The sequence below is a fragment of the Moschus berezovskii genome, chromosome 11, assembly GCF_049115385.1.
Source record: "Moschus berezovskii isolate FMDL1 chromosome 11, NW_MosBer_1.0, whole genome shotgun sequence".
In the NCBI taxonomy this organism is placed as follows: domain Eukaryota; kingdom Metazoa; phylum Chordata; class Mammalia; order Artiodactyla; family Moschidae; genus Moschus; species Moschus berezovskii.
The window spans coordinates 83,054,229-83,067,199 of NC_142470.1; the positions used below are offsets into that span (position 1 = coordinate 83,054,229).

Below are 12,971 nucleotides of genomic sequence, written 5' to 3' on the forward strand. Positions count from 1 at the left end.
TGAAGAGTCAATATGAAAACATGCTAAGCCTCATTAAGTACTCAGGGAAATATAAATTAAAATAAAATAGCATGAGACTAGTAAAAAAATTTTAATCTGAACATACCAAGTGTCCAAGCGTTGAAGACAATGTAAGGAAATGGAGGTAGAAAGAAGTACAGTCATTTACTGCTTATAGGATTATTAATTTCTAGTATGGTGTATAGAATAATTTTGATGCATGTGGTCAAACTGAAAATGAGCACTACCCTATGAATCATTATGAATAATTATTCCAATTCTAATTACAGCCTAGCAAGCTGGCACACATGCTCATAAAGGACATGTGTTAGAATTCCCAACGCAGCATCATGGGTAATAGGAAAGGGAAAATGCTTTTAAACCACTCCAGATGTTCACTGATTGGTAAAAGAATACATATATAATATGGTGTAGTATTCAAAGTATACTACAAGTATTACCAACCAGTAAAAGTGAGTGAAGGAGGTACATATTTATTAACATGGCGCCATCTCACCAATAAACAAATAGCAAAATGTAACAAAGTAAATGTAAACACATGTAAAACAATGTTTATGTTGTTTTTGGAAACATCAATACATAGCACAACTAGAAAAACAGGACTAGATAGCAGTACACTTGATATAGCAGCTGCCTCTGCTCAGGAGGCAGATGATCAGGGTCAGAGGCACAGAGAGAGGATGGGGAATAAGATTGGGGGGAGAATATCAGAGATTTCATCAATAACATAGTGGTGGAATGACTCACTGGAAAAGACTCTGATGCTGGGAAGGACTGAGGGCAGGAGGAGAAGGGGACAACAGAGGATGAGACGGTTGGATGGCATCACCGACTCGATGGATATGAGTTTGAGCAAGCTCCAGGACTTGGTGATGGACAGGGAGGTCTGGTGTGCTGCAGTCCTGGGGTTGCAGAGTCGGATACGACTGAACGACTGAACTGACTGATAGTGGTGGAAAAATCATTTACTCCAAAGAACTAAATAAAATACTAACATCTGCTTTAGGTGGCATTGCATGGTATTTTATTATTATTTTATCCTCTGTACTATTCTGTAATTTGCTAGTATATTGTTTACAATGCATAGAAAGTGGCTGAAAGGAAACATAAGAAAATGATAAGAATATTCTTCTTTGGGTATGAGGACAAAACTTCTTTTTCTTTTGGTTGCTGCTGTACTTTATTTTTTAATTTTTCATAATAAGAATATATTAATTTTAGAATTGGGAAAAATGTTATGTGTACAGATAGTGATTAGATTCCATGTAGTTCTGATTCACATAAACTCACACATATACTTTTGCATCTGAAAGTGCTAAGCATCCAAAATACAAACCTACCTTGAAACCCCTGCTGCTGCTGCGTCACTTCAGTCGTGTCCGACTCTGTGTGACCCCACAGACGGCAGCCCACCAGGCTCCCCCGTCCCTGGGATTCTCCAGGCAAGAACACTGGAGTGGGTTGCCATTTCCTTCTCCAATGTGTGAAAGTGAAAAGTGAAAGTGAAGTCGCTCAGTCATGTCTGACTCAAAGCGACCCCATGGACTGCAGCCTACCAGGCTCCCCCGTCCATGGGATTTTCTAGGCAAGAGTACTGGAGTGGCTTGCCATTGCCTTCTCACTTGAAACCGCTAAATTTTCATTAAAAAAATTAATGTAGAAACAAGACAACAAAACTCTTTTCTATAAACAATATTCTAGTCTTTGAGAAAGGATAAAGAAAAAGGTTACTTAAAGACTATAGACTGTTAATGTTTACACCTCTAAGTGTACAAAAACACAAGAAAGCTTTGTAAGAAACAAATTTGTTGCACATTCTAGTACAAGTTTTTATATTATCATGATAAATATTTTGTGTAAAACATTTGAAATTGGAGTATAACGAGAAAGTAATAAAACCTGTAATTGTACTCCATCAGAAAACAAAATGCTAACTTTTATTACCTGTAACGAATATCAAACAACTTAACCTTGTCAAACCTCAGTTTTCTCATTTGTACTAGTAACACTGAGTATCATACCATGCCTATCTCAGAGGGAGTGGAAATCAATACAGTAAGGAAGTTCAACAGGCAAAAATACGCAGGTCTGCTTTGCTGGAGGGTGCAGAGCAAGAAGCAAGTGCCAAGCTCTAGCCATAGCAGGTATCAGTGGTATAATTAAACTGAATGTGGAAAGCCTCATTTGATCACCAAGGGAAAAAAAGGAAACAGTCTTAAAAGATAGCAACCATAATATAATGAAATAATTTGGGAAAACAGAACTTTTTGCTAATGAACGGACCAAAAAAAAAAAAAACAGCTTTAAATACTGATACTAAATAACGACACGACAAAAGGATTCCTATTGCAATGGTTTCAAGAAATGGTCACTTTCACTTAAAAAATCATAAAGCACTACATATGAGCTACAACCATTTACATACATAGACACAGTACATCAAAAAAGCACAAAAGTCAAGACAGGTGGATCAGAATATTGAACTGTTTTCTTCAAAAGGTTTTTTTTAAATCATTTTGTACCCATTTGGTGAACAGTCATTCTTGCTTGTCTCAGTTCACAAACACAAGGGGGTTACTTAGAAATGAGACAGCCCAGCTAACTGACCAGCCAAGCCAAATCAACCTGAGTAGGGCTCAGAGCCGGGAAGTTCTCAGGTCTATAACACTGCTGTATCAGCTTTTAAACAAGCAGCAGAAGACATAATAAGCCCCAAATTTCAAACAGCATCTTACCAGGGTGATGTCTCGAGAAGCTGCAGCTGCACTCATATGCAAACTAGGCTGCCTTACAGAACTGCTACAATCAAGGGCTCGAGCAAATGTCCCGACAGCACTGGATAAACCATAACAACAAAGAGGAAAGGTTAAGGCACTGTTGTCCTTTTATCTTGGGGGAAAAAAAATCTGCAACTGTAAAAGCCAAACAGGTTCTCTGATGTTTAAGAATCAAATATCAGATAAAAAGTATCTTGTTTACAATTTAAGAAATGACAAGCCAATTCACTATACATATAGGTCATTATAATTAAATTAAGAAACTTGTGTGGCATTAACAAGGGAAAGATCTATAGTGAAATCTCATGTAGTTAACAATTTGGTATACAACTGTGTTTCAAAAGTGAGAAATACATTAGATGCAGAATTTGACTATTACTGTAAAGCAAGTTGTGACCACCTTTTTAGCCCAATGGTGAAATTCCAGTAATGTTTTTCCCTGAAATGAGATATTGTCAACTGTAGCAGCCTATTACAACTGTAGTGACACATTCATTTGAGGAATATGTAACAGATTTCCATTCAAGGAAAGAAAAACAATTACCACAATACTGATTTAAATTTAATGATTTAGAAGCCGTTCCCATATATAGAGAACTCTAACTTCAAGAAATAAAACATGAAGCGATTTCCTGCTTGTCTACGCTTTAACATGTTAGCTGAGGAAGATTTTTTTAAAGTTTTAATTAAAATATAAAACACGTGCAAAAGTACACATTGTCCCACTCTTTCGTTACCACAAAGTCAATGCATCCATGTCACCAGCATGCAGGTCAAGACCCGGATCCTGACAGCACTCAGGTGACTCTTTGTGTTCCTTCCTGGTCACTATGCTTCCCCAAGGGAGCAAGCATCCCAGATTCTAACACCCAAGATGAGTTTTGCTCAACAGAGAACTTAAAACAGAATCACGCACTGTGCACTCTTCATAACCAGCTTCTTTTGTTCAAAACCATGTTTGTGGGTTCACCCGTGCCGCCTGCTGTAGCTGTGTTCATTCATCTTCCTTGCTATGGGGCATTACTTGGCATGGTGTCCCACCCCAACCCTACTGTTGATGAACATTTGTTTTCAGTCTGGGGCTACTACGGATAGTGCCACTGCTGCCATCTGTATACATATCTTTTGGCACACAGATGTATGCATTTCTGCTGGGTATATATTTAGGACTGAAACTTTAGGGATGTGTGTGTTAGATGACAGCAAATAGTTTTCCAGAGCAGCTGTACCAACTAGCGCTACAACCGATAGGATACGTGGGTACTGGCTGCCCCGCCTCTTCACCAATGCTTGGCACTGGAATATGCAGTGGTACGTAACTGGGTCTCAATTTGTACTCAGATTTAAAAAAAAAATAAACTGAAAAAGATATGGGGAGTATCTCCTTGGCTGGCTTCTTGCTGGCTTCAAGAAAAAAGAAAACATGGCCCTTGGCAATCAGGAAAACAAAAGAACAATAAAAATCAAATCTGAGGGAGGAGGGAGGTGGGAGGGGGGTTTGGGAGGGGGAACTCCTGTACACCCGGCAAAATCAACCAATATAATATTGTAAAATAATTAGCCTACAATAAAAATTAAAAAACAAAAAATCAAATCTGAAACTACAAAGCCTACTAAATAATTTAAACCAAAATCCAGGTAACCTGTCTGGAGACTCCAGGCCAGCGATTCCACCAATGATTCAGTCCCAAATCTTCAGTCTCATCTATTTCAGTGATTGGCTTCTCCCCCCAGCAATGTACACTAACCAAGTCTCTTCTCTGATCAGTAGTGGCTAGGCCTCTGGGCTCTGGAGGCTGAATGCCTAGACACCGGCAACAGTGCATAACTTCCATGGCGACCAACACTATGAACAGTACAACGGATGGCTGAGGGCTTCTGTCCTTTGCATTATGACAAACATTCAACAAAAAATTAGAGAATATAATGGAGATGATTATAATCATGTCCAGATCTACCTCATTCTAATGTTTTGCCAAGTTTGAAGCAATAAGTATATACTGTACAACACAGGGAAATAGAGCCATTACTCTGTAATAACTTTAGATGGAATATAATCTATAAAAACACCGAAACACTATGTTGTACACCTGAAACTAATACACTATTGTCAATCAAACATATTTCAATAAATTAAATAAATCAAAAACTAAGCTAAAAACATAGTATTTTGCCACATCTGGTTCATTCTTTAAGGAAATAAATATTATAAATTTTGTTACAGCCCCCACATACATTCCCAGAACTCATACGTGCATACATAATATGGATGTGCACACATAAGCCCATTAATGAAATAAGACATTGTCTGCATATTGTAAACTTTTTATTTTTTAAAGTCTTTATTGAATTTGTTACAATATTACTTCTGATTTTTTGGTGACAAGCATGGGGGATCTTAACTCCCCAACTAGGGTTTGAACCCATACCCCCTTCATTGGAAGGCAAAGTCTTAACCACTGGACCACCAGGGAACTATTCTTATCAGTTAATCATACTTTTTCTTTATTCAATACTATTTTTGAGGTTTATCTCTGCTACGTATAGCCCTATTTCATTCTTTTAATTGCTATAAATTAAATTCATTTTAATTGTTGTAAATACTCCATTACTAAATAAACCTCAATTCACTCATCAACTGCTTGCTGACGGGTTTTTAGGTTTTTTCCAATTTTTTTGCTATGACAGTGCTATGATAGTATCTTTTACATCTGTTTTGCAGCAATTCCTTCAAGAATATCATTTACTTTTATAATTGAAAAAATAAAACTAAATTTCTAAAAAACAAAACAAAAAAACTAGACTTCTATCCCATGCATTTTCTCAAGAAAAGGGGCAGGGGGCATGCAAGACAGTCAGGGAGCCGGACTCAGAACTCATAAGGAAAGCCTTACCCCTAGCAACCGACCTTACTCACATGTGGGTTGCAATCAGAGGGGAAAGCTATTATTTACACCTGAATGTGGAGAAGGCACTGGCGACCCACTCCAGTACTCTTGCCTGGAAAATCCCATGGACGGAGGAGTCTAGTAGGCTGCAGTCCATGGGGTAGTGAAGAGTCGGACATGACTGAGCAACTTCACTTTCCCTTTTCCCTTTCATGCATTGGAGAAGGAAATGGCAACCCACTCCAGTGTTCTTGCCTGGAGAATCCCAGGGACGGGGGAGCCTGGTGGGCTGCTATCTATGGGGTCACACAGAGTCGGACACGACTGAAGTGACTTAGCAGCAGCAGCAGCAGTCCCTCATGGGCTTTAAGGAAATCACTACTTTAATTAAAGATGCGGGATTTCAGCTGCTGAATTTCTTCTTTATAATCTTTTGTAATGCTGAATTTTTTACAAGGAGCACTTATTAATCAATAAAAATTAATCTAGTTTCATTTTTAAAACAAAAACTAATGCCAATAAATCAATATTATTAAAATGAATAAATAAATCATAGTATTTAGGAAGTAATGTGATACATGTTAGGCTTTCTTACACAGAAGAATACAACCAATGAAAAAAAGTAGAAGACAAAAGAAAGGAAAACTCATAAATTTTCTATGAATTCTTTTATATTACACATATGTGTGTGTGTGTATCTTGACTAAACAGTGCCATACTCACCGGGCTACAACTAAAAATTGGTCAATCTGTCGGTCTGTAAGTGGGCTATTTGGGTCCCAAACTTTCACTTCCAATTTTGACTGTTCTCTCTCATCTGATTCTCCTGTCCGAGAACAAAGAAAACGGAGTCTTGTTACTCACAAAGCGCATACACTGTCACTTATGATTGATGACTGTGGTCACCACGACATTAAAACTGTAAGGTAAATGTTCATGGTTTGTGTATTTCTTCAGATGGCAGAGATAGGACACTCTGTAAAGAGAATGTTGATAACACAACCAAACTAACCATGTGATGTCTTCACTTAGTCATTAACATGTCTTTCCTGAGTACTCGTATGTGTGAGACTCCAAGCCTTGCTAAGGGAGATACAGACAGAAAAGAAAACTCTCCTGCAAGACATTCAAACAATGGTAAAACTTACTCATAAAGAACTATGATACAAACGAATAGGAACAGGAGTCACAGAGACGGACACACACGACTGCAAGATCCTGAACAGGAGAAAAATCATTCCAGGCTGGCTAGGGAAGGATGTCATGCAGGAGGAGGCATTCCTGCTAAAAAACTGAAGGGTGTGGATGCACTGGCAGGGGGAGAGAACGGAAAGTAAATGAGAATAGGAACAAAGTCGGGGGTTTTGAGATGTGGTAGAAAAGTAGCAAACTTTGTCAGGAATGCGTGTATCAAAGGGAAGGAGAAGAGACAGCTGTAAGAAGTGGGTTATAAAAATACTACTAAAGATGCTGCACAGGTTTTCTGAATAGATGTCTGTTTGGAAGTAACACGAAGCCCTTGCCTTTTTAGCAGGAGAGTGTCAAAACAAGAACCGCATTTCACATCTTACACTGAGCAATGGAGTAACTTGCTCTACAGAGACGCGTGATATAGGCAGAGACAAGGTACCGACAGTGGCAATGGAGAGCCCAGAGAGAATATTTAGGGACATCAGTGACAGACTGGTATAACGGGAAGGCTTCCAGTCTTGAGAATTGCATAGACAGTGTCGGCATTAACAGAAAGAAGGAAATAATCAAGAGACTGAGGAAAAGACTGAGGCTAATACAAGATGCTTTCTTTTAGGAACGTGTCACAAGGAGATAGAACCACCACGCAAGGTTTCATGTTAGGACAAAGGACAGTAATGGACTTGGCAGACAACTAGATTCTAATTTACAGCTATGAATTTCCTATCAGGCTAGGGACTGGTCTGGGCTTTGGTTCTGATCACGGCATCTTAATGTCAAGCAGAGTGACTTGCACTGAATGACAGACTCTGAGGCTCAACATCCCCTAGTGACTGATGAATCCAGGCTATGGGCTTATAATGGATTCCCTCCTCGGCAGGGAGGAAGCAGGAGCTGAGGTTCAAAGGGAGAAAGGGGGATAGCAGAATCCCCGACTCAACCATCTGCAGTCTCCTAATTACAGTCACTGCTGTCAGGTGCAGGGAGTGGGGGCGGGCCTGTCCATCTCTCTCCCTTTTCAAAGGCAGATAGGTAACCAAAAAGTAAACTGCCACCACCAACGAAAAGAAGCACAAACAGACCAGGGTACATACTAGTCCAAAGACACAGAAGGTGTTTAAAAGGATTCTGGTTTTCATTAGTTTTCCCTACAACACATGCTGAGCCACAACATTTAACTGATTCAGTTTAAAAAACCAGTTACAAACCCAAAAGTCTATGAACATGAAACTTTTGAAAGAAAAATGAAGCAATTAATTTGACTTCCCTGTTATCTTCAAGAAACACGCTTTTAAGATGAACAGTTAACAGTAAAAAAAATATATATAAAATCTACATTTGTAATCTATATTTTCAAATAATACAAAATGAAATGAAGATGATATTCAACATTAAGCCCCTTCTATTATATATTCCAGGATGTAAGGCTAATAAAACTGATACTGACTTTTCAAATTCAAGTTTGTTAAATTGATAAACCTCAATCCTATTCTTACATTTTGTAGCACATAGAATAAAGAGAATTCAGTATAAGAATTCTAAATAAATTTGCTATAAACAATAATAAAACACTCTTGAGTGACTCTATTAACAACTGAAACATACAATACCATGGGATGGGAACAAAAGTAACAACAACAAAAATTACAGAATGTTCTATTTAAAGTCACTCTAGAGAATTCCCCATTTTGGATTCACCACATAATACATTTATATGTTTAATCCCCTTTCACAAGGGAAAATCTTTTAAGAAGCTCGAGAATCTCTATAACCAAACACTCAACAAACCTAACAGCAATCAGGAGAATGGTCTTGGGGAATGTACTATGAACCAAAGACAGAAGCAAGATGAATTCTATGCTCTGGTCATGTTCATTCCAGTCACTGCAATAATCTCACATTCCTCCTCCATTTATGATAATCTGGGCAATTCCAATCTGCTCTGGTCCCACATTCACCCATGAAGATCTCTCTAATCTCTGAATTCCTACAAACTGTATTTACCAACTAATTACATGATTACATATAGCATCCTATTTTTTGCTTCATACATTCCTCTTCATAATTTTGAAAAAAATAAAGATTCAGCGATGATTTTAAATGTTCGCTCTAACCCTTCAACTAGAGTTTAAGATTTCTAGAAAGCAATGACAAACTACTTCTTAAGAATACCCCCAAAGAGCCCAAAATGTTCTTCAAAGACTCTAAGAACTAAGGCTGTATGAAGATGGCATCTTACAGATTCTTTGGCGGACAATTACATATATTCTTTGTTCTAAATATAATTCATTTTCTCTACAACCATGAGAATATATTATATTCAATTCAGAAACACAGATGCCATTTATCACCATTTTTATTAATGCTATAAAAGTTCTGGACACCATTTTAAGTTATGCATCAAAGGAATAATAAGTTACTAGAAACAAATACTGTGTGATATAACTTCTGTGTGGAATCTTAAAAGCCAAACTCATAAATACAGAGTATAATGGTGGTGATAGGGGAGTGGAAAGGGGGTAGGGGGGGAATAGGGAGAATTTGTTTAAGGAGACACACTCACAACAGTAGGTAATGCACAGCATAGTAAATACAGACAGCAATACTTTTATTATCAACATAAACTCCAAAGTTGCTAAGAGCCTAGATCATTCTTCCAAACACAAAAAGAAGTAATAATTATATGACAAGATAGATAGCTAATGCTTTGGTGGTAATCAAACTGTACCATATAAATGTAATCCTATGAAAACATTAAACACATACTGTTATATGACAATTGTATCTCAATAAAAATACGTTTTTAAAAAAATTATAAGTAAAATTTAAAAATGAATATATAAAACTGAATGGTATTCCAAAGACAATGAAAACAAAAATGTAAAAAAATAAAATTAGATAAATATATCACATATATTATGGCAACAAAAATATAAAACACTAAGAAACAAAATTGAAAGTGGTGTTAGTTAGATAGAAAGAACCTATCTGCCAATGCAGGAGACATTAGTGACATGGGTTAGAACTCTGGGTCCAGGAGACTGCCTGGAGAAGGGAAGGGCCCACTCCAGTATTCTTGTCTGGAGAATCCCATGGACAGGGGAGCCTGGTGGCTACAGTCCCTGGGGTCGCAAAAAGTTGGACATGACTGAAGCAACTTAGCACTCAGCACTGTTTATATAAAGAAATTACAAGACTTTCAGAAAATATTAGATGAGAAGTACAGAAGGTTTCAAAATCTTCAGTTCAGTTCAGGTGCTCAATCGTGTCTGCCTCTTGGCGACCCCATGGACGCTAGTACACCAGACTTCCCTGTCCATTACCAACTCCCAGGGCTTGTTCACTCTCATGTCCATTGAGTCAGTGATACAATCCAACCATCTCATCCCCTGTCCTCCCTTTCTCCTGCTTTCAATCTTTCCCAGAATCAGGGTACTTTCCAAGGAGTCAATTCTTCACATCAGGTGACCAAAGTATTGGAGTTTCAGCCTCAGCATCAGTCCTTCCAATGAACATACAGGACAGATTTCCTTTAGGATTGACTGGTTAGATCTCCTTGCAGTCCAAGGGACTCTCAAAGAGTTTTCTCCAACACCACAGTTCAAAAGCATCAATTCTTCAGCACTCAGCTTTCCTTCACGGAGAAGGCAATGGCAAACCACTCCAGTACTCTTGCCTAGAAAATCCCATTGATGGAGGAGCCTGGTAGGCTGCAGTCCCTGGATCGCTAAGGGTTGGACAAGACTGAGAGACTTCACATTCACTTTTTACTTTCACACATTGGAGAAGGAAATGGCGACCCACTCCAGTGTTCTTGCCTGGAGAATCCCAGGGACGGGGGAGCCTGGTGGGCTTCCGTCTATGGGGTTACACAGAGTCAGACACGACTGAAGTGACTTAGCAGTAGCAGCAGCTTTCCTTACAGTCCAACTCTCATATCCATACATGACTACTAGAAAAACCATAGCTTTGACTAGACAGACCTTTGTTAGCAAAGTAATGGCTCTGCTTTTTAATATGCTGTCTAGGTTGGTCATAGCTTTTCTTCCAAGGAGCAAGTATCTTTTAATTTCATGGCTGCAGTCACCATCTGCAGTGATTCTGCAGTCACCATCTGCAGTGATTCTGGAGCCCCAGAAAATAAAGTCTGTCACTGTTTCCACTGTTTCCCCATCTATTCCCCATGAAGTGATGGGACCAGATGCCATGGTCTTAGTTTTCTGAATGTTGAGCTTTAAGCCAACTTTTCCACTCTCCTCTTTCACTTTCATCAAGAGGCTCTTTAGTTCTTCACTTTCTGCCATAAGGGTGGTGTCATCTGCATAGCTGAGGTTAGTGATTTTTCTCCAGCAATCCTGATTCCAGCTTGTGTCTCATCCAGCCTACCATTTTGCATGATGTACTCTGCATATAAGTTAAATAAGCAGGGTGACAACATACAGACTTGACGTACTCCTTTCCTGATTTGGAAGCACTCAATTGTTCCATGTCCGGTTCTAACGGTTGCTTCCTGATCTGCACAGATTTCTCAGGAGGCAGGTAAGGTGGCCTGGTATTCTCATATCTTTAGGAATTTTCCACAGTTTGTTGTGATCCACACAGTCAAAGGCTTTGGCATAGTCAATAAAGCAGATGTTTTTCTGGAACTCTCTTGCTTTTTTGATGATCCAACAGATATTGGCAATTTGATCTCTGGTTCCTCTGCCTTTTCTAAAACCAGCTTGAACATCTGGAAGTTCCTGGTTCACGTATTGCTGAAGCCTGGCTTGGAGAATTTTGAGCATGACTTTACTAGCGTGTGAGATGAGTATCATTGTGCGGTAGTTTAAGCATTCTTTGGCACTACCTTTCTTTGGGATTGGAATGAAAACTGACCGTTTCCAGTCCTGTGGCCACTGCTGAGTATTCCAAATTTGCTGGCATATTGAGTGCAACACTTTCACAGCATCATCTTTAGGATCTGAAACAGCACAACTGGAATTCCACTGCCTCCACTAGCTTTGTGTGTAGTGATGCTTCCTAAGGCCCATTTGACTTTGCATTCCAGGAAGTCTGGCTCTAATCCAGTGATCACATCATCATGGTTATCTGGGTCATGAAGATCTTTTTTGTATAGTTCTTCTGTGTATTCTTGCACCTCTTCTTAATATCTTCTGCTTCTGTTAAGGCCATACCACTTCTATCCTTTATTGTGCCCATCTTTGCATGAAAGGTTCCCTTGGTATCTCTAATTTTTTTGAGGAGATCTCTAGTCATTCCCATTCTGTTGTTTTCCTCTATTTCTTTGCATTGATCACTGAGGAAGGCTTTCTTGTCTTTCCTTGCTATTCTTCGGAACTCTGGATTTAAATGGGTATATTTTTCCTTTTCTCCTTTGCCTTTTGCTTCTCTTCTTTTCTCAGCTATTTGTAAGGCCTCTTCAGACAGCCATTTTGCCTTTTTGCATTTCTTTTTCTTGGGGATGGTCTTGATCACTGCCTCCTGTACAATGTCATGAACCTCCATCCATAGTTCTTCAGGCACTCTATCTATAAGATCTAATCCCTTGAAGTTATTTTTCACTTCCACTATATAATCATAAGGGATTTGATTTAGGTCATATCTGAATGGTCTAGTGGTTTTCCCTACTTTCTTCAATTTAAGTCTGAATTTGGCAATAAGGAGTTCATGATCTGAGCCACAGTCAGCTCCTGATCTCCTTTTTGCTAACTGTATAGAGCTTCTCCCGGAGAAGGCAATGGCAAGCCACTCCAGTACTCTTGCTTGGAAAATCCCATGGATGGAGGAGCCTGGTGGGCTGCAGTCCATGGGGTCGCTAAGGGTCGGACACAACTGAGCGACTTCACTTTCACTTTTCACTTTCACACACTGGAGAAGGAAATGGCAACCCACTCCAGTGTTCTTGCCTGGAGAATCCCAGGGATGGGGGAGCCTGGTGGGCTTCCGTCTATGGGGTCACACAGAGTCGGACACGACTGAATTGACTTAGCAGCATAGAGCTTCTCCATCTTTGGCTGCAAAGAATATAATCAATCTGATTTTAAAAGAACATCTGGTGGTGTCCATATGTAGACTCTTCTCTTGTGCTGTTGGA

At 39.1% G+C, this 12,971-nt stretch overlaps 1 protein-coding gene across 10 annotated transcripts in view; it reads right to left on the reverse strand.

The window, feature by feature from the left end:
• Positions 1-12,971, reverse strand: part of MTA3 (metastasis associated 1 family member 3) — a 222,724-nt gene that overhangs the window by 65,190 nt on the left and 144,563 nt on the right. For all 10 annotated transcript variants that reach the window (XR_016038611.1, XR_016038612.1, XM_088841516.1 and 7 more), the window contains exons 7-8: positions 6,410-6,512; positions 2,757-2,856 (exon numbers count right to left, since the gene is read on the reverse strand). Coding sequence is in view for 8 of the 10 variants with exons in the window: in XM_088841516.1 (XP_088697642.1) it covers positions 2,757-2,856; positions 6,410-6,512 (203 nt within the window). In the remaining 2 variants the exon portion in view is untranslated. The remainder of the gene's footprint in view (positions 1-2,756; positions 2,857-6,409; positions 6,513-12,971) is intronic.